Source organism: Gobio gobio, assembly GCF_949357685.1.
Source record: "Gobio gobio genome assembly, chromosome: 9".
In the NCBI taxonomy this organism is placed as follows: domain Eukaryota; kingdom Metazoa; phylum Chordata; class Actinopteri; order Cypriniformes; family Gobionidae; genus Gobio; species Gobio gobio.
Genome location: NC_137115.1, coordinates 24,612,117 through 24,634,513, shown reverse-complemented (window position 1 = coordinate 24,634,513; position 22,397 = coordinate 24,612,117). Strand labels below are relative to the sequence as shown.

Here is a 22,397-nt window from a genome sequence, read left to right as displayed (position 1 = left end):
TAATAGTCATGTGCCTCAACAAGTAAAGTCATATCATAATGATATCTTTGCAAATCATTAGCTAATGATTAATTAAAGCAGACAACTGGAACTACAGCTTTGAATGAACTCTTTCCCTGCCATTGATGGAAATTTCCACAGTTATACACTGTTTTTCACTGTTATATGGTAGGGGGCACTATTACGCATCTGCTGAAAGAGTACTGAATCTCCTGATCAAAACACAGGTGAAGAACAAAAACAAGCGATAGCATATGTAAGTGTATGCATATGTAATATAATGTGATCATCAACATTAAACAGCATATAAATCAAAACTGGCTAATGTTACTGAATTAAACAGGATGAGCTATAGGACTGTGAAGCTTTGGTGGTGTTGATGGACGCGATCTACTCCACCTGTATTTTGATCACCGTTCTGAATCCCATCCAGACGTAGACTTTGACAAAAACACGATTTTCTCAGCTTTTTGCTCAAAATGTAGCTTTTTTTATGAAACTTACACACATTCAAGTGTTGACTCTTTATTAGATGCTGATGCAGTAATCATTAATTAATGGTTTAGTTATTCATCAGTCATACATTAACTTATAAATATCTGTGTATTAGTTAAGTATGAAGTAATGCAAATTAGTGCACCAAGTTTTCAATTAAACAGTTGCCTGGTTAAAATAAAACTTTATTAGTGAAGCAGTTATACTATATATTTACAATATCGAACTATTTGCTGTGATTTTGTTAGCAAACTAAACCAAATTTGTTCCAATTATTTTAATGTACTTTTTTATTTGGTGAATAAAATGTTTTATTAAAAAAAAAAAAACTTTCTAGGTGTGTATCTATCTAGGACACCTTGTGTTGCAATGTCAAGTCAAGTCAAGTCAACTTTATTTATATAGCGCTTTTAACAATGCAGATTGTTTCAAAGCAGCTTTACAGTGTTAAACAGGAAAATAATGCAGCATCATTTTATTCAGCCGTCTAGCCATTCTGGAGAAAAAATGTCTTCAGTTCATTTCAATTATCATACAGTGACAGTGTGGTAATTAGTAATCAGTAATTAGAGCAGTAATTTAGTTTATATGGTTAATTTAGTTTAATAATTAGATTTATTTCGATATTTAGTTGAAAAATGTAGTGTCCCCAACTGAGCATGCCAAGCCAGAGGTAACAATGTGTATGAGAGGTATAATAGTAGCAAAATAGAGTAGCCTGATTCATTTCTGTGAATCGTTTCTTATAAACTGCTGTTTCAGTGAATCGTATTAAAACAATTATTTGATTCCTTTGCACTTTAAGTCTTCATGATATGTTTTATGATTAATTATAACTCTGTATTGCTATACAGTTACATACAGGGCCTGAAATTAACTTTTTTGACCACCTGCCACAGTGACTTTTTACCAGCCACTTTTTTTTTCTGCTCGACATTAAGCCTGTTCACGTGCTTGTCCGGATTGTTTTGTGTGTGTTGTAAATATAATTTATTCTGAATAAATATTCTCAACTGTGTTCAATCAGCTTTGACATATTTAAATCTGCATATCTTTGATATTTTACCTTTTATAAAGGGCATTTTTTCCCATAATCTAATTAAAAATAGGTTATGCTTCAGCTTTCAGTTTATATTCTTAAATTTGATCTATAAATTAAATTAGAATAAAAGACACTGTAGGGCTGTTACCAATCAAATTAAATAATTTACACTGAAAAATTACAACTACATTAAAACATTTTATGAGATTGTTTTAAATATTTTTGAATATACAAATAAAAAAAGTTGGAAAGAATGTTTAAACATGAAAGTAAACCACCAGTAGGTGGCAGCATGTGACAGTTTTAATGAGTGAGTCATTGAGTCGATTCATTCAAATGGATGATTCATTCAAGAATTATGGAAGCTTAAAGGGTTAGTTCACCCAAAAATGAAAATTATGTCATTAATTACTCACCCTCATGTCGTTCGACACCCGTAAGACCTCCGTTCATCTTCGGAACACAAATGAAGATATTTTAGTTGAAAGCTGATGGCTGAGAAAGGCATTAGAAAGGCCTCCATTGGCATTCAGTACATTTACACTCACAAGACCCATAAAAGGCACTTAAAACGTTACAAACTCCATCTCACCACAGTGGCTCTACAATAATTTTACGAAGCGACGACAATAGTTTTTGTGCGCAAAAAAAATCAATATAACGACTTTATTCAACCTCTTCTCGTCTTCCGTGTATGCCTCCACGACGCATGCGTGAGAATATGACGTAGCGCCGGCGTTCGGGAATCCATGAAATGCACACTTTAGCCCCATTTTGAGCACTACGCCGAGACCTAAAGCACGATAAATGTAGAATTCAACAGCTTATATACACGCGTCTTCCTCTGCTTGTAAACAAATCGCTTCTGGGTCATGTGTCCGAACGCCGGATCTGCGTAATATTCTCGCGCATGCGTCGTGGAGGCATACACGGAAGACAAGAACAAGTCGGATAAAGGCGTTATTTAGATATTTTTTTGCGCACAAAAACTATTGTCGTTGCATCGTAAAATTATCGTAGAGCCATTGTGGTGAGATGGACTTTGTAACAACGTTTTTAGTGCCTTTTATGGGTCTTGGGAGTGTGAATGTACTGAATGCCAATGGAGGCCTTTCTCAGCCATCAGCTTTCAACAAAAATATCTTCATTTGTGTTCCGAAAATGAACGGAGGTCTTACGGGTGTCGAACGACATGAGGGTGAGTAATTAATTACATAATTTTCATTTTTGGGTGAACTAACCCTTTAAGTGTAGCAGAATTCAATTTGCAATGTAATATGCAAAATGGCAATGCAATATGTAAAATGGCAATGCATTTCAGTATTTAAATTTACATTTTGCATTATATGTGTGCAACATTTGTTGCAAAATGATAATTCAAATCGAATAATATAATTTACATTTGCTATTTCATACACTAGTTTTAACATGTCATTTAAACATATATTTTAACGCTTTATAAGTCGCAGAATTCAATTTGCAATGTAATATGCAAAATGGCAATGCAATATGTAAAATGGCAATGCATTTCAGTATTTAAATTTACATTTTACATACCATGTGTGCAACATTTGTTGCAAAATGATAATTCAAATTGAATAATATATTTACATTAGCTATTTCATACACTAGTTTTAACATATAATTTAAACATATATTTTAACGCTTTATAAGTTGCAAAATTAAAATTAAAATGTATTACAGAAATGATTAAATGTGTTTAACATGTTCAAGCAAAAATGTTAGCAAAATTATCATTTAAATGTAATTTTTCTTAATTGCATTTACACTCACAGTTAAGATACTTGCGATTGCATTTTCATTATATGTCCCGCAATGAATGTAGCAAAATTCAATGTGGAATTGAAAATGCAATCCGAGCCGATCAAGTCTCCGCCCCACCCTGTCAATCATCGCATCAAGGCGGGGCCAGGTGTTGGAAACATGGCGACAGCAGAGCTATTAAAGCGATAGGTTTACTGGCAGATGAAGTGGAGCGAGAACACAGAAATGATCATGCGTGTCTGTCAGTGACTGCTCTGTTAGACCAGCACGTTATTAGAACCATGGATATTTATGGTTAGAAGAACGTCTCGCAGAAAACGTGCCTGGCTCGTGCACCTTAACACGAGCACGGTCGCGTGTCTGCTGAAGTGAGCGGTGGTTTACAACATGTTATTTTACTCTCAAACAATCTTAGACAAGCTGTCAATGATTATTGTTTGCTGTATCAGTATGGCTGTTTTTTTTCTCTCTTTTTACCATTCTGATTGTTGTTTCATGCATCAAATATATTAATAAAACGATGTGTTGCCCATCTGGATGGTGATGGGTGTTATTTATAACAATAGGCCTAATAATAATAATAATAATTTATGTTCCCAAAAATAACTCTGGTGATGTATAAACCCATCTTTCACATCTAAGCATGTTGGTCTGATGTGAACAGGTGCTGGTGGTGTGATCGAGATTTTCTTGGCACACTTTGGGTCTCTTACCATTTGAACATCATTTAAACGCCACAGCCTAGTATTGTTGCTGGCCATGTCCATGTCTTTATGACCTCTGATTTTTCGGTCTCACTCATCAAAAATATAGGCTATGTTAACTTCTCCCGCCCGCAACATTCACGCTTTGTCCCGCTCCCGCCCACATAATCGTAGGCTATAAATTCTTTCACTTGCCCCTTCAAAAATCCACTTGTCCCACAAACATTGTTCTCCAACTTGTAAGAATACACATTTAAGTGCTGTCAAGTTATTAACAAAATCAATATAAGTAATAATAACTCTTATAATATAATTTTTTTTAAATCTTTTTATTAATTGATGTCCCGTGTCACAGACAGTCATACTGACTGCTGTTAATCTGAATCCAGATATAGACCTACCGCAGCTCTTATGTTGTGAACACATCACACGCGGCTGTGTTGATGGCTGATTTAGTCACGTTCAGGAACGGTTAAACAGAAGTAAATTAATATTATTATTATTACTGGTAAAGTTAACCGCGTACCGGACATTTTCTCACCGCTTCCCAACTCCCAACATGCACATGCACATGCACACGCACACGACGCACAGCCATCTGTGCAACTGTCATTGTACTGTAGCCTACGTCAGCGTTGCATTATCATCTCGTCCCATCTCACCAACAGTTTAATACTCGCACATCCAAACGTAGTCAGAGAAGGGCCTCATCTTCTTTCCGATCGCATGAATGTAGTCGCATCCTCTCAAACTGCCCAATGAATCACTCAATTCTCATTGGCTACCTGCCAATGTGGCAGGTAGATTGACAGTGTTACCCGCCAATTGCAAAATTCACCCACATTTGGCACGTGGTCGGGTGTTAATTTCAGGCCGTGATTACATATAAATATAATGTTTTCTTGGGGAAAGAAGTGGTGTTTGTATTTCAATTATTGCATTACACATTGGAAATACTTGGTTTCTCTGAGAAAAATATATCAATGTTCTAACTAATTTTAGAGCAAACATCCATATATTTATGATATTTCCGCTTTATTGTCAAGCTTTTAAATCAAGAATAGGCTCTCTTGTATGAGGTAGACTTGTTAAGACTCATATGATTGTAACTTGACATTTTTTCATTTGTGGTAACAACATTATTTACTTCTGTAAAATGACTCCAGCATATATGTCTCATAAAATATTATTTCACTGAGCATTTTAATAGAAAATAAAAAATAAAAAAATTACATTTGGGAATTATACATTTTTCAATACTTGCTGGATTGAAAGAAATGGAAAAATCAGCTCAAAAGCAGCTAATGCACTCACCTCTGCCACCCTGTGTGATGAAGAGGAGGATAAGGGCCACAATAATGACAAACAGTAAAGATACAATTGTCAGGAGACCGATCTCCAATGACGTCCAGTGGGGCTTTTTTTTCTGAGTGTTGTTGTCAGCCATGGTCTGCTGTCCCTCTGGGGCAGTCTGTAGAAACTCACCTGAAAAGAGTTAGAGAGGGTTTCAGTTCAGATTCAGTGTAAACCGTGCACAGATAACTTCACAGTGTGAGTTGCTTTGCTGTGCTTGGTCTCTCTAAACACATATCTTCTGTCATTCATCACAGAACTTACCGTTTTTTACAGATTTAAAAAATGCACAGTCTACACTTTGAGCTGTTATTTATTGCACCAAAAAATTAATCACTGATCCCGCTATGCCAAACACACAATCATGATTCGCAGATACACATTGACTCTAATCATACAAACGTTGAAGCACTCAGATGCATAAATACACACAGACAAACACTGACAGAGTTACAAGCCTAGGCAGAGACCTGACTCTGCAGATGGGCAGCTCCTGCTGTGTTCTGGCTGAGAGGACCGCCACCTGGGGACAAAGTCTTAAAGTCTTCTTTTGAAGGAGGTTGACACTCACTCACACACAATAACAAACACACAACACAGGGCAAATATGCACAAACCTAAACTCACATTCTTACTGGGGTACTTTACACGGACACACGCACTCTTGTCTCTTTCAATTTCTGTTGTATTTACGGATAATAAAAGTAAAGTCTCTTTAGCAACAGGGGTCTGGTTTACTATTGGGAAAAAGGAAGGAAAAATGTCAAGGCTAATTTGGCTAATGAGTCACTTTTGGCTAAATTGTACTTCCAGGGGGCAGTGGCTCTTAACTTAGTCACATCGCAGCATCTGCATGGGTTAGATCCGGCCGATTAATCTTGTGGGCTTTCAGAGGAAAAAGTGTGACTGGTGTAACTATTTGAGACAGGGGCTGGTTTAATAATTGCACTGTAGTGAAAAGTATGAATGATAAACAACTTGTAAAAATGTAAGTTGGAGGCAGACACACTTTCAATCATACAAATCACTCTGAAGAAACAGATCTTATTTCGTGTGTAAGTATTTGCATCTGCAGACAACCCTGTAATGGCTAGTTACCATTACTTGACAAATTTGAATCTCCTCTTAAAATCCCGGCAGCCAAAGTGATCTCATGAGTATTCACATGCATTTTACATAAAATGTGGTTCTACCACACATACATTCACACACATGTGCATGTCGTCACCGTTTTCACAGATTTGTGCTTTTAAGGTTTACACAGAGATGATAATGGTATCTTTTTGTTTTAAAACTTGCACTTTGGAACCTGTTTCAAAGTTTGCATTCTCAGGCCACTAAACCGCTGTTGTCGTGTAAATGAATGGCCATAACGCATTAAAAGTTTTCTGTTTTCAGTAGGAACTGGTGTTGTGTAAACAGCCCCTAAATTAACCCCTAAATAAACTAATGATTTTTATGATGGACAATCAATGCTAAACTTACTTAAACTGGATAATGACTTTCTTCCAGAGCTGCTGTACAGCCAAACCAATCTTTGTTGCATTAATTTCCTGCTATTGTCACACATTGGTTAACAAAAAGAAACTCAGAAACTGAACAACCAAAGTAAATTGTGAAGTAGTACTGACAATGAACTGAAAGAAACACAGGGCTTAAATAAACAGAACAAACCAAAGAAACGTGAAACACCTGTGACCATTTAAACGTTTTGGAGACTAACTGAAACAGAAACGTGAGAAAACTGAGGCTACGTTTACACGTGGGCGGCTATTTTCATATACGGACATTTCAACCTCTCCGGTTTCATGTGTTCATTTACATGTACCCGTGTATATATGCCGTCAAGCGCATGCCAAACCTGTAGGTGGCGGTGTAACAAGAAGCTCAAGCCCACGTAAGCCAATCAGAATCCCGAAAATAGATGGCAGTTCGCCCAGGTCGGACCCAAAACTGGCGGCGCTGGCGGTGACGTGGACTGGTTCTTCGTGTTGGAGGGAGAAGTTGTTGCAAAATTGCTGACCTCCGAGCACTCATTAGTCTCTGCTCCTCGACATAATGGAGCAGCTGTATTTGCAAATGCAAACACACGAGAAGAGTTTGCACCAACATAAATGCGACTGCTACTCGCTTCCATGATCACATGTAAACATAGGTTGCACTTTTGCCGTAGGTGCGAGCTCTGGCGCATACTGTGAAGTTGGCTGCCAGAACACCCGTTTGTCTCAGTTTACATACAAACGTGCAAGCTCCACTCTGGCCAGAGTTTTTAGAAAGACTAGTTTTCAGAGGCGAATTCTCCATTTGCATGTAAACAAAGGGCGCAAACAAAGGGAAATGTCTCCGTTTTTCAAAATAACCATGTACGTGTAAACGTGGCCTGAGGCACAGAACTGAAACATTATACAAAACCCATCGAAACATCATAAGCTCAGATTGAGTAAAGGTGATGACAGAATTTTTATTTTTTTCTGTAAACTATCCCTTTAAAATTTAAAATACTTCTATAAAATGGTAAAATGTAACTATATAAATACACTGATGATCACATTGATCATCTCCTAACAAGGAAACATATTAAAGGGATAGTTCACCCAAAAATGAAAATTACCCCATGATTTACTCACCCTCAAGCCATCCTTGGTGTATATGACTTTTTTCTTTCAGATGAATACAGATGAATTATATAAAAAAATGTCCTGGCTCTTCCAAGCATTATAATGGCAGTAAATGGCAGCCCAAAAAAGTGTATGAATCCATAAAAAAAGGAATCCACACGGCTCCAGGGGGTTAATATAGGCCTTCTGAAGCTTTTGATGAACCACCTTCCATATTCAAGCTTTGGATTAGCCAGGACATGTTTTAACTTGTTAGCCTGAACCCCCGCTTTTGAAAAAAATCCTTAGAAATGGCATACTCAGACTAAAACCGATATAGTTCATGAATCCTTTGCACTAAAACCATAAGTATGGTCTCATTTGAAAGGAGACACTTGGCAGTTTACTGTAAATTCTAAATTATTTTCATAATAAAATGAATGTAAAATATCTTTATGAAAATAAAATTGATGTTGGCCTTGTAGCAATCTAGAAATGCACTACAGCTAAAGCCACATGTCTGACCAAATCTGAAGATGATAAGTCTAAAACTCTGAATGTTATGAAATGTTTTTCAAGATCATGTCATGTGATTTTTATTTTGAGATTTCTCTAAAATGTTAACTGATGTTTATTGCCATCTTCTGAGCTTCCATTCACTCTATTGTTTTGACGTGCAAACTGCCCATTCAGTTTCAGTCTCCCCAGCACACTTTCACACCTCTTCAGCCTGGTTATGGCTCTAATTATCTTATTCTTTTGTCTTCATTGTAATCACTGACGACTCTCTATTCAAACTGTTCCATTCAAACCTCATTTCTTTGATCAAACTTCTCCCTTCACCTTCTAAACTGCCTCAAATGCCCTTGTTGAAAATATAATCATTTCAGTGAGTTATTCATTTCAGTCTATTCAAAATTATTAATAAAAACAACGTATTTGCCCAGGTGGCAGGTGCATTGGCTAGCTAGCATATTAGCTTAGCACACAATCAAAACAAAACAATTTATGATACTAAAACCATGTTTTTTACTCCATACTTACTTTTTATCACAAGTCAAATGTTTTAAATAACCTTTTGTGATCTCATTTGGCTTCGGATAAAAAAATCAGACAGAAAATATATCATTTTACAATATTCTGCATAATGATAAAAGCGATGTCGAATAGCATTGCATTATAAATATAATCTATTACACTCTATACACCCAACATGGTATAAAAAACACAGAAAAACCATACATCGTCACGATTGTGTGTTTATTGTCTTCAAACGTGTCTATCTGCATGTTATAGCGATCTCAAAAAGCTTTGTTTATCAGGGACTTCCTGGAATGTCACATGGTATCCTCTTCATCTGTCTGTATCATACATGGACTACATGTGCACAGAGCGCCCTCCGGCTGCCAGTATGAACTGAAAACACAACACAGAGTATCCAGCGCTCATAATGATTACATCAACACAAGTATTGAATAAATAATACTCCTCTGTTTAGAAATGTGACACAGACATATGAGAATCTATCAATATTTCACCTCATCTGCACACTTTTGAACTAAAAGCCCTGAGGGATGTTGTTTTGTTGCGAGTCTTTGTGACGAGAATAAATAGTTTTTTATGAATGAGAGCAGCTGAGGCTCATATTACAATCAAAAGGTACCGACTCCGATGTTCATATTCATAACTCCTGACACATATTAACAAATTACGGTCACTATTAGACTAAAACAGTCTGAATAAAACAGAGGTAAAAAATGGAAGCTTGAGTCTTAGATCTTTTTAATGATGTATAGTTTATCAAGGTAATTACTTACATCTGACAGTCATTTGAGCTAATTTAAACAAAGAAAGCTTCAGTGCGTCCACATCCTCGCGCAGTTTATCAGGTTAATATAACTCTGATTGTATTCGTCTGAAAGAAGAATGTCATATACACCTAGGATGGCTTGAGGGTGAGTAAATTATGGGATAATTTTCATTTTGGGGTGAACTATCCCTTTAAGGTCTAAGTAGATTAGATGGTAAGCAAGTGTTACGTCAGTGACTGACGGAATGGGGGTTTCGCTTAGAAGCCAATTCCCTTCAAGTTCTACAAAACGAATCAATGGCTTGATAATGCCATGGGTCTGCGGAATTTGCATAGCGCAACTCCGCCCCACCTTGTGGGTATATAAGGAGCTGTGTGTGCATTATCTTGCATTATGTTTCTGCTTCAGAGCAGAGTGTTCACTTGGCTTCTAAGATTTCCTCTCTTCAAGACGAGCAATTCTCCAGAGTGTTGGTGCTACGGTGCGTTCTGGCGAGTTCTGCATTCCTGTCTGATCTGTGCAGTGATCCAGCACAGCGTGTGTGTTCTCCCTGGGCGCTTCAGCATTTCTGCAGAGCAAAACTCCTCTCTAAAAGAGCATGTCTTTTTCAAGATATCTTGCTTGTGTGTTTCTGGGTGCGGTCGGCTGGGTAGTCTGTCTGATGGGCATCATCGCTGTTTTGCGTGCTTGGGCCTCGTGCACGCTGAGAGAGCGTTCATGGATGTTCCCACTGTTGCAATCAAGACTCCATGACCTGTGTCTAGGAGGTAGAGTCCCCTCTACCACACCCCAATCTATCCCCTCCATGAGAGGGGATACTTTGGCAGGTGGTCAGGGTGATCTGAGGGTCACAGTGTGGAATAATCTGACCAATCTTCCTCGGTCCACACCCAACTCTAGCACACTGCAACCCGTGATGTTGCCCAACCCGGGTGAGGTCCCTGGTTCATCCCGTGGTGGGCCCAGCCCGTCAGCATCCGCCTCCAGTTCCATTCTTCCTCGGAAGTGCATGAGGAGGTGTCGAAATCGTGGAAGTTCCCTTTAACTCCCGCCCGGCCCCAGCAGCAGCCTTCAACCGGGCCAGGGCGCGGAGGAGGTTTCAGGAAGGCGGCCCAGCCCATCTCCGCCTCTAAGCCTGCCAAAGGCCAGGCCAAATGACGCTCCTGAGATGGGCAGCTCGGAGGTGAACACAGGCCTTTCCCAGGAGATGGTAAAAGGACCACTCCTTCCCCCGGGTGAGGGTCGGGGGAGAATCTTCTGTTTTCCACTTCTGCCGCTGGCCTCACGGTTGGCGGCTCCCTATCCTTGGTTAAAGAAAGATCTGACATGTTAACCTCCGAGCCCCAAGAGAGTGCGGTTGACAGTGTGCGATGCAAAGCCTCGGTGCTCTCATCCTCCTCTGTCACCAGACCCCTGTCAGAGGAGGCCGCAGCAGAACGCTGGTCCTTCCCTGGCCTCCTCTGTCAGGATGCGGAACAGGACCCTGCCCACACCTCGGGACACTCCAATGCCTCCTGCGTCTGAGCCAGTCATTCTGCTTCGCTGCCCCATCGTGGGTATGCCTGTCGTTCGCATGACCCCGCTGGTTCAGTTTTTTGGAGCCTGGCTAGAGTCCCGCTTCCAAGTCCCGCTGGCTCGCTCACACGATCAGGCTCGGCTATGCAATTCAGGTCTCCTGATTCACGGTCTCCTCCCCGCTTTCGGGGAGTCCGCTATACCATGGTGGGTGGCAATGCCCCTGTCATGTGTGCGGAGGTTGACACCCTACTGGCGAAGGGTGCTATCAAGACCATCCCTCCAACCAAGATGAAATCCGGCTTCTACAGCCCCTACTTCATTGTACCCAAGAAGAGCGGTGGGTTACGACCAATCCTAGAACTGCACGTCTTGAACGGAACCCTTCACAGGCTTCCATTCAAGATGTTGACAGCCAAACGCATTTTCTAATTTGTTCATCAATCTGATTGGTTTGCAGCGATCGACCTGAAGGACGCGTACTTTCATGTCTCCATTCTTCCTCGACACAGACTGTTTCTATGGTTTGCCTTTGAGGGGGAGGCATACCAGTACACGGTTCTCCCATTCAGGTTAGCCCTGTTTCCTCGCGTCTTCTTGAAAGTCATCGAGGCAGCCCTTGTGCCACTCAGGCAACACAGGGTTTGCATCCTGAACTATCTTGACGACTGGCTGATACTAGCTCACTCTCGTGACCAGGTTTGCGAACACAGGTACCTGGTGCTCTGGCACCTTGCCCGTCTGGGCCTTTGGGTCAACTGGGAAAAGAGCAAACTCTTACCCGTGCAGAGGATCTCTTTTCTCTGTATGGATATCGACTCGGTCGCCATGTTCGCGCAGCTTACGAGCGAGCACACGCAGTCACTGCTGACTTGCCTTCGTCAATTCGATGGCAAGAGTGTGGTTCCACTGAAGTTATTTCAGAGGCTCCTGGGGCATATGGTATCCGTAGTGGCGGTCACGTCATATGGAAAGGACCCCAGTGCCTATGGCATGTCAATTGCCTCGAGTTGCTGGCCGTACGTCTAGCCCTGCACCGCTTCCGAGGACAAACAGACAATGCGGCGACAGTAGCGTACATCAACCACCAGGGTGGTCTACATTCCCGCCGGATGTCACAACTCGCCCGTCATCTCCTCCTATGGAGTCAGAAGCATCTGAGGTGACTTCGTGCCATTCACATCCCGGGAGATCTGAATCATGCAGCCGACGAGCTCTCACGGTTTCAGCCATTTCTGGGGGAATGGAGACTCCATTCCCAGACGGTTCAGCTGATTTGGGAACAGTTCGGCAACACACAGGTAGATCTGTTTGCCTTCCACGACTCTTCCCATTGCTGCTGGTTTTACTCCCTAACCGAGGGGACCCTCGGCACAGATGCACTAGCGCACAGCTGGCCGCAGGGCCTATGCAAATATGCGTTTCCACCAGTGAGCTTTATTGCACAGGTCCTGTGCAAGATCAGGGAGGACAAGGAGCAGGTCCTTTTTGGTCACCCCATATTGGCCCGGCCTGACCTGGTTCTCCGAACTCGTACTCCTCACGACAGCACCTCCCTGGCCTATCCCTTTGAAGAAGAACCTCTTTCTCAGAGACCGGGCACCCTCTGGCACCCGCGTCCCGACCTGTGAAACCTACGGGGCAGGTTTGAGTACCCTACTACCACAGGTGGTGGCTACCATCACTTCCACAAGGGCCTTGTCCATGAGACAGGCCTACGCATTGAAGTGAAACCTCTTCATCACCTGGTGCTCTTCTCGCAGAGAAGACCCCAGGAAATGCCCGATCGGGTCTGTGCTCTCCTTCCTCCAAGAAGGGTTGGATCGAAGGCTGTCTCTTTCCACCCTTAAGGTTTACGTGGCTGTGATATCTGTGCACCACAACCTTGTGGACTCAAAAACGAAAGGACAGCACAACCTAGTCAGTAGGTTCTTTAGAGGAGCAAGGAGGATAAATCCACCTCGCCCTCTACAGATGCCCTTTTGGGACCTCACAGTGGTTCTATCTGCCCTGCAGAGAGCTATCTTTGAGCCACTTAATTTGAGCTTAAGTTCCTTACTATGAAGGCAGCGCTCTTGATTGCTTTGGCTTCCATCAAGAGGGTAAGGGACCTGCAGGCATTTTTGGTAGATGAAGCATGCCTGGAATTTGGGCCGGCTAACTCTCATGTGATCTGAGACCCTGGCCTGGATACGTGCCCAAGGTTCCCACCACTCCTTTTAGAGATCAGGTGGTGAACCTGCAAGCGCTGCCACTGGAGGAGGCAGACCCAGCCGTGGCACTGCTCTGTCCAGTACGCGCCCTTCGCGCTTACATAGACAGAATGCAGTGTTTAAGGACCTCAGACCAGCTCTTGTCTGTTACGGAGGGCAGCAGAAAGGGAAGGCTCTCTCCAAGCAGAGGTTGTGTCACTGGATAGTGGACGCCATTGTCCTGGCAAATCAGGTTCAAGGCGTGCCATGCCCCCTAGGGAAACATTCCACCCTGCGAGCTGGATACCTCAGTGTGCTCCATATGCAGCCCATACTTGGGTCATATGTGTATTCTAAGTGGCTGCTCCTTGCTTTCCTTGCCATTAATGCTTTGATAACATGCCTACATCTCCTTCAATTATAAATAATAGCTAGTACTAGCGGCTGCGATATACGTAAACCTACCAATATCCGTCGCCATGATTTTTGGAATGACTGGTTGTGAGAGGGAAAAATTAAGTTTTAGTCGCGTACCATCGGATAATGGAAACTGCGTCATTTTGCAATAGTTTTTTTTAGAAAATATCACTTTACCTGTATAGTTATGAAGTAATCAATTTAAACCAGGGGTCTCAAACTCAATTTACCTGGGGGCCGCTGGAGGTAGACTCTGGGTCAGGCAGCTTTAAAATATAGCCTATAGAAATTAAATTATTATGTAACAATGAAATAATTAATGATTTTAATTTTACTTAAAATAATAGACTAATTCAAAGCAAGGCCGTAACCAGGTCAAACAGAACAGTGAACAAAATTATAGGTCTAGTTGGGAAATAATCTTTCTGGGACTATTTGCAAACAATATTTGCATTAATTTGCATCAAACATATTATTAGTTCCGAGATTCTTCACGAGTGAATAAATACATAGATCCGCAGTTAACATTTGAATTCCCTAATGGTCTGGTGGTTAAATTTTTTGTAAACCGTGTCAAAGGTTCCGGGTTCTAATCCGCTCTCATATAGTTTTTTTTTTCTTCTTCTTCATTAAAATAAAAAAATCAAAGATGTTCATTAATGATTAGGAGCATGGACACGTTTGTGTGCATTTTGTTTTGTGATTTCACCGGAAAGAATAGAGTCTCTCTCTGCAACAGCATTAAGCGATAGATTGACGCGCTCGTCTGTGTGTTAAGACTGTGCACACGAGCCAAAAGAGAATGTAAAGTTAGACCACATTCGTTTTGACTGTCTGATCAGCCTCACATTCTGTTCCTGTCAATCACGCGGTGTCAACCAATTATACTGCAGGAGGGAGGGGCGAGCCAACTCTCACACACACACAAAGGAGGCAGCAAGCGTGACAAGCGCGGCAAACGCAACGACTCAGCAAAAAGGTGCTTTTCAGAACACTAAACTTTGATGTCAAGTAGGGGGCCACAAAATAACACGAGTTTGAGACCCCTGATTTAAACTATTTGCAAATAATACCGCAAGTGGGGGGGGGGGGGTCTAGTTACCCACAGGCCTGAATTTAGGCCAACCCAATCCAACTACGAGTACAGTTAAGAATCAACAACCTAGTGGCCCTCCGAGAGGTGGGTTGGAAGAAGGGCCAACCAGGACAGATTACATGGTATCGAATGGATTGGAAACGAATTGGAAAGATTTCTAGATCATGCAGTTGTGGCTGGACAAATGTTACATCTCTTAGCGGTTTGAGGATTCACCAAGGGAAAATGAAATGTCCCTGGGATAACCTGAGGCAACCTCGCATTGCACTTGCACAAATTCTGCAGCTTGTGAAAGAGCGAAGAGCTCAGTGAAAGGCTTAGAAAAAAGTGGAAGTTCACGAGAAGGAAGGTATCAAAGCCCTATGCAATCAAATTAAGAGTCAGCTTGGATCACTCAGGAGGGCAGAGCGCATTAGAAAGCGGAGGAGGATGAAAGAGAGCCAGCGCTCAAGATTCCTAAAAGACCCTTTTAAGGTTGCAAGAGACTTGCTTGAAGAGAAAAAAAGTGGTTAATTGACAATGGAAAAAGAAGAACTTGAGGAGTATATAAAAAAAACAGTTAGATGACACAGGTAGTCAGCACCGCTATGTCCCACAACCAGCTTCTCCAACCACGCCATTTAAGGTAGCATCACCCTAACTGAGCGAGGTGGTTGAGATAGTCAGAAAGTCAAGGTCGAGCTCCGCCCCTGGGCCAAATGGCATGCCGTACAAGCTTTACAAATGTGCCCTCAAGTCCTGAAACACCTATGGAAGCTTATGAGGGTAATCTGGAAGCAACAGTGGGTCATTCGAGGACATTAGAGGTGTGGTTATTTGGATTAAAAAAAGGGAATCAACCACCATCATTTCAGAGTATCTCACTTCTGAACGTGCAAGGAAAGTTTTTCTTCTCAATGATCAGCAAGCGTCTGACCAAGTTCCTCCTAGGAAACAATTACATTGACACAAGTTGTCAGAAGGCAGGAGTCCCAGGTTTCTCAGGGTGCTCAGAGCAAGCAACATTAATCTAGGACAAGATCCAATCCGCAAAGAGGGACAAGAATGATCATGTTGTCTGGCTGGATTTGGAGAATGCTTCTGGCTCTGTCCCACATCCGTGACACTGCTCTGGACTTCTTCCACGTGCCTGCGTGTGTCAATAACAGTGATGCCAGTAACGCGTTACTTAGTAACGCGTTACTCTAATTTGACCACTTTTTCCAGTAACGAGTAATCTAACGCGTTACTATTTCCAATCCAGTAATCAGATTAAAGTAACTTATCCAAGTCCCTGTGAGTTACTTTTTTTGTCATTTTCCTTAGCAAAAATATATATTTTTGCTTTCTTGTTTAGTCTCAGCAGGGGTTTTCCTGCAAAGCGGCCGCCTCCGTCAAATTTCTTGCCGCCTCCGTCTGTCGACAAAACTCAAGACAGGCAGTCACTTGCTCAGATTAGGCATGTCGTGATAATTAAATAATCATCAGAAATATATATTGTCACATTATCTTTCAGCAATCATTATTAGAATATTATTATTTGCTAGTAGCCTACAAAGTCATCTAAAGCCATTCCATAGCTGAATGTCTTTCCTCCGCTGTAGCTGTCAATCATTCTCCGTTCAGCAAAACTGCGCGTCGCGTTCGGTTCCAGTCAGCAGCACGGTAAAGCTCACTCCATATGATATATTCCCGTTATAATACTTGATATGTTGATAAAATAATTTATCTTCCTGGAGTTTATCTAGCGGTTTCTGAAAGATGTTGTGCTCGCTACTCAGGTGACAACACAAGGACTATTAATTAGCATCACACGCACAATAACCAGAATTAAAAACTGTGAAGAAACAAATAATCAGTGCATGTTTGGACCGACATAGGCTACATAGTAGACTAGGATTTGTGGGCTCAACGCTCATCTTCTCTTTATGCCGTGAACTCTTCAATGTGCACTCGCGCTGCACTGCGCCCTCTGACTCCATGTTGCTTTAAGCGCATCATTCTGCACCCGGGATGCGCATAAGCGCTTTGTTGCCGCTCTGTTTTGAAGCGTTTCATATATTTTCATAGTTTTGTGCACTTAAAGATTATTAAAAAATATATTGTTCTCACGGATCGATCATATATTTGTTGTCCCTTTACAGAGCTGCACATTACGTTTACAATAAAATATAAATCTTGTAATTTTATATTATTTGTGTAGGCCCATATCATTATTTACATTCATATATAAATTAAAAATGTTTTTCATAAATGTATTTAATAAGAACACAAAGTAATTTGTACCTTTTTCATTAACATGTTTAGGGTTTTATGTTTAGTGTTTTATGTTTAGTGTTGGCAAAAACGGTTGTCATTTTTATGTTGAGGCTGCAGAGGTGTTGTTGGCAACTGATGAATGTAACTAATAAAGTAACTTGTAATCTAACTTAGTTACTTTTAAAATCAAGTAATCTGTAAAGTAACTTAGTTACTTTTAAAATCAAGTAATCTGTAAAGTAACTAAGTTACTTTTTCAAAGTAACTGTGGCAACACTGGTCAATAACATAATTCAAAGCTATTTTGTGGATTTGAAGATCTGCCACTCACTACGTGACTTTACAACCAGCTGGCAGAAGCAGGGGAATAGGTATGGGGTGCTCAATTTCCCCAATTCTATTCACAGCAGCCATTGAGGTCATCCTGATTTGAGTAAGGACCATGGCGAGGGCAGTAAGGAATAGTGCAGGATTCCGGTTGCTGTTTTTGTCAGTTAACTTTCTTGAGTCCTTAACTTAACTATTATGATTTGTAAAAGGTTTCAAAGTACAGTTTTAGTCAATTAACACTTCCTTCAGTGCCTAACATCACTATTCTTATTTGTCAAAACTATTTGCATGCATATGACAGCACATTAAATCAGAATTGTGACACAATCATATTTTAAATTGTTTTATTCTGTGGTGGAAACAAGCTTCCATATGAAACACATAAACAGAAGATGACAGACAGCTCATTTTATTTTCCACCTTTTTATGTATATTCTTCATCTGTTCTGCAACTGCTGTGAAACGAAAACCTGAAATGCGACATCTCATTATGTCAACATAATTCTCTTATTTACTTCACTATATTTTGAGGGAGATATTACCTTCCCTGTATTGATATTGTGAGACTAATTTATCCACATCCAGGAGTTTATCTGGTAGACAATATTTTTACTAAATTTAGATAACATAAGGCATATCCGCGGCGATTAATAAAAACATGTACTGTATCTCTCCCAGCCCTGGTCTCTGATATTAGCCAAGTGGCTATGTGACAGCTTATCTATGTTCTCTGACTCCCCACTGAGGACATGATCAGAGCTCAAAGCAGAACTGTTTCTCATGACTACGACAGGTCTGGAGCAATTCAGAACCAGCTTTGACTTTCCAAATTCATCTAGGACACTCAGGCAGGGAGTAAAGTTAGATTATTGTAAAAGGGGAGGGAGCGTGCAAGAGATGCACAGATGCATCACTCGCCACACGAGGCATAATCCTGACACACATGGAGAGTCCCAGGACCCCTGGATCGGATAGAGCCTGACGTATGTGGATCGGCAGGGAACCAACCCGCCTTAGCGGGGGTACTGCATCTTCCTGAAGGATTTAGAAACAGGAAGACCTTTCAGCCTAATCTCTTCCAGCACAGCCATGCTGGTGTGTTCACAAGCCAAACATATAGCCTACTAAATTTAAGAAATCATATTTTTAATACAGTAAGTTACAGCAGCTAAACAGCCTGTGTAATTAAAAGAGATATTTGTAATTTTTATGTTAAAATACCTTCTCATATCCCAGATTAATATGCAGAGACTACTATACTAATTCAAAGGCCAATCCAAAAACAATGGGGTGAGTTATATAAAATATATACTGTAAAGTAGGGCTGTAACGATTTGACCAAAAATAAAAACCTCGATTAATTGAACATTTTACCTCGATTACGATTAATGAACGATTATTGTGCTTTTTCTTTCTTTTTTTTCTTTTTTTTGCCCTCACAAGGTGTTTGAGTAAGTTCACTAATAAGGTTTGTACTGTAAACATTTTCTACTATTAAAGGTGGATTTTTTTTTTCTAATGAAAAAGTGCATTTCTTTGTGATTTTAAAGTACTTGAAGGAAACGGTTCACTTTCAGCAGTTATTGTCTATGGGGCAGATTTCTGCTTGTTGTACATCAGATACAGATAAATTAGCACAGTAGGCCTACATTACATTTATTTGAATGCATTAATGAGAGAGTGATTGTGTGTGTGAATTACTCATACCGTCTCTATTCATTATGAAGCTGTGGTTTGTACTTACTTCAAAGGTATTAAAATGTATGCCTATAACGGTTGAGTTTCTAAGCTACTTTAGTGACTTAACTTTAGTCACAGAACACCGCTGACACTGCGTTTCTGCGCTGCTCTCTGCGCGCGATCTTCACGTGATGTGCAAGCTTCCGTCTGAGTGCTCGTTTGTCACAATATATCAGGAATTAGTTCAACATAATACACATATGATGGTCGAAAACTGGCAGGGCTTAAACCACATACAAATGACAAGCTTTGTGAGGACGCAGGTGAAAGAGGTCTGCCTTCAGGGCGCGCGCGTTGTCAGAGACGCAACACGACTCGGCTCTCTGTCACAGAAAAAAGCTGAGCCCTGAACGGATACATTGTCCGTATTGTTGTTTTTGAATAGTGCACAATCGCTTTAAATGTTGAAACTGGCAAGACTTTAAACGCATGTTCTTGACAAACTTTATGAGCAGGAAAGTGAAAGCGATCTGGCTTCGGGGCTTGCGCGCGCCGTCTGTGTGTGTGTGTCAGCGCGTAGGCTATAAGAACAGCAATTAACTGACCTGTATATAAACTGTGTAAAACATGCAGTTACTATATACTATATCCAGAAACATGCAGTGATTCTGGGCATCTATAACCCAGATAACTGCTCCTGCATCTCTCTGTGTGCCTGCAAACTGCACTTGATGTGACTGACGGGGCGGAGTCACGTGAAAACCGAAATAACCGACATGGGACAAATACGTCGGTTAGAGGTTCTGAATGTCGGTTTTGGTTATTTTTCGATTAATCGTACAGCCCTTCAGTAAAGTATATTTAGCATAACAACTGAATGTGAATATGCATTTTGCTAGTTATGCCAAAGTCTAAAATAATTTCTCAGGTAAAATTGTTAGTAAATATATACATGTAAATCCTTTAACTTTATCCAGTAAATCACTAACAAAGGGAAAAGTCATGGGATCTTTAAATATTGTTGTGGACAATAGGGGCCTTGGAGTCAAAGGCTGAGAACCACAGCTTTAAAAGTAGCCATGCATCTCCTTTGACATGTGGTCAAAAATATCTTCATCACTGTCCGCTATACAATTAATGTGGATATTGTCAGGAAGCATGGATGGCTTAAGGGGTTTCTTCTAATTATAAGCCACTAGTAATTATCACCCATCATCAGCTGTGGTGAGTGCTTTTTTCATGTTTTTCAGAAACAAAGAATCTTAGTAATTAGAAGTAAATTAGCAAATCTCATAGATCTTTCACATTGACAAATCTTGAGGGTGGCAGAGACTTGAGAATCTAATTAGCAATCTAATACTTAAGAGAAAGTTGCCTTGCACTATCTTCAAAGATTCTAGGTCTGAGTGCCACTGTGAGGGTCATCCATAAAGCAAATTCAGTGCTTCAGTACTGCTTTTACTGTAAGAGCTTCTGTTTGATTCCCTTTTTGGCACTACCATGGTGTATCTCAGAGCTGGCTATAATATCTGCCTTCTGCTTCACTCCTGGCACAGCAATGGTGAATCCTCTAAGCATGTCTGTTAAGACAAAACACGTCCTCATACTCCACATGACTTGTGTAATCCGTCTAACAGCCCTCAGATACTGTTATGTTTGTACAGCTCAGAGAATACATCTGTAGCTAAACCACACACTCCATCTTAAATTTCTTTGATCAGGCTTCTGAACTTCCGATGCTGTTAAACTCACCAAAGTATCCCCAATGCTTATGCTAGGCCTTTAATACTTTACAGAAATAATGATTGTATCCACAGACTCATGACATATACATGACAAGACGTCCGCAATTACATTCTGTTTACAAGTGCACTTCAAACTCTGCCAGCTGGGACATCATATTTCTGCATCATTCTCCACTGCCATAGTCTCAATTTGTTTCCATGCTTGCTTGTGTTGCATTTTCAAACCTTTCATACACACTATTGTATAAGGGAAATTGTTGCACATCTTAAGGACTGGTACAAAATTGTTAGTTCATGGAGTGAGGTGTGCATGGCTGCATGCTATGAAATGCATTCCAGGAATGTGTCACATACTGCATTTTTATTGCGACTAACCCAAACCACCAACCGTAACCTCAGCAATAAACTCTTTAAAGCAACATCAAAATGTGCTCTCTTGAAATAACTTGCTAGTTCTATTGCTTATTCACTAACCAATATATAACATCAGTAAATGGAATTGGATTTTTAACAAAATTATTTTACCTTGCTTCTTGCTTTGCAGCCCTTTTTAAGTGAAAAGCACATTCAGTTTTATCAGAAACAGATGAACTTCTACTTCTACTTTAGCTTACTTCTAAAAGGGTTTGTGCTCTTTCATTGGGACTCTGCTTTTTCAGGAAGTACAATGTCTAAGTACAATGCTATATCAGGTGAGCTACCGAGCAAGTTTGCTGTGTTAGAAAAACCATTCATATGGAGCTGGTTATGTAATGTAAACATCAAGATGTATTAGTTTACAAATCATGCACTATGATAAAGATTTCAAATTCAGCCCTCTCAGGCAACATTGTACCATCGTGGAACACAAGTATTACCAAACCATCATATCAAGTTATCATATCCATCTTCATCCTCATCTCCATCTTCAATCTCACCCTCACCCTCACTCTCTCCCTGCCGGATTGTCATAATATGTGCAGTTATAGTATGTGAATTACTATTCTTATAAGTGCATTACACAATCATGCAAAAATGCTAATTATATTTAGAGAATTCTAGCTCTTTTTCTTACAAATATATTATATTTGTATCCAACCCAGTGTGTCTGGTATGGCCTTATGCGATTCCATTATTCCTTGAGGCAACAAACAGTTTTTTGTTATTTACTCTAAAACATTTATTGATATATAATGTAAAGTTCTTGAAAATACTTCTTTACTTACCAGTGAAGGTGACTCATATTTTTTTGTGGGTGATTAACTGGACAGAAATTAGTGAAAATTCACTTTTCATTGGAGAAAATATGGACCCATGTGACCTGTGCACAGAAATGGACCCCTGTGGGTCATGTGACCACTTTTTTTGCACTTTCATTGATTAGTATTTGAGTTAAAGGGGGATCTAGCCTTTAATAA

General features: G+C 40.4%; 1 protein-coding gene across 1 annotated transcript in view; it reads right to left on the bottom strand.

Annotated features, from left to right (window-relative positions):
• Positions 1–22,397, bottom strand: part of LOC307131965 (neprilysin-like) — a 152,516-nt gene that overhangs the window by 117,779 nt on the left and 12,340 nt on the right. Inside the window, exon 2 of the mRNA XM_079826100.1 lies at positions 5,341–5,511. Coding sequence (XP_079682226.1) covers positions 5,341–5,511 — 171 coding nt within the window. The remainder of the gene's footprint in view (positions 1–5,340; positions 5,512–22,397) is intronic.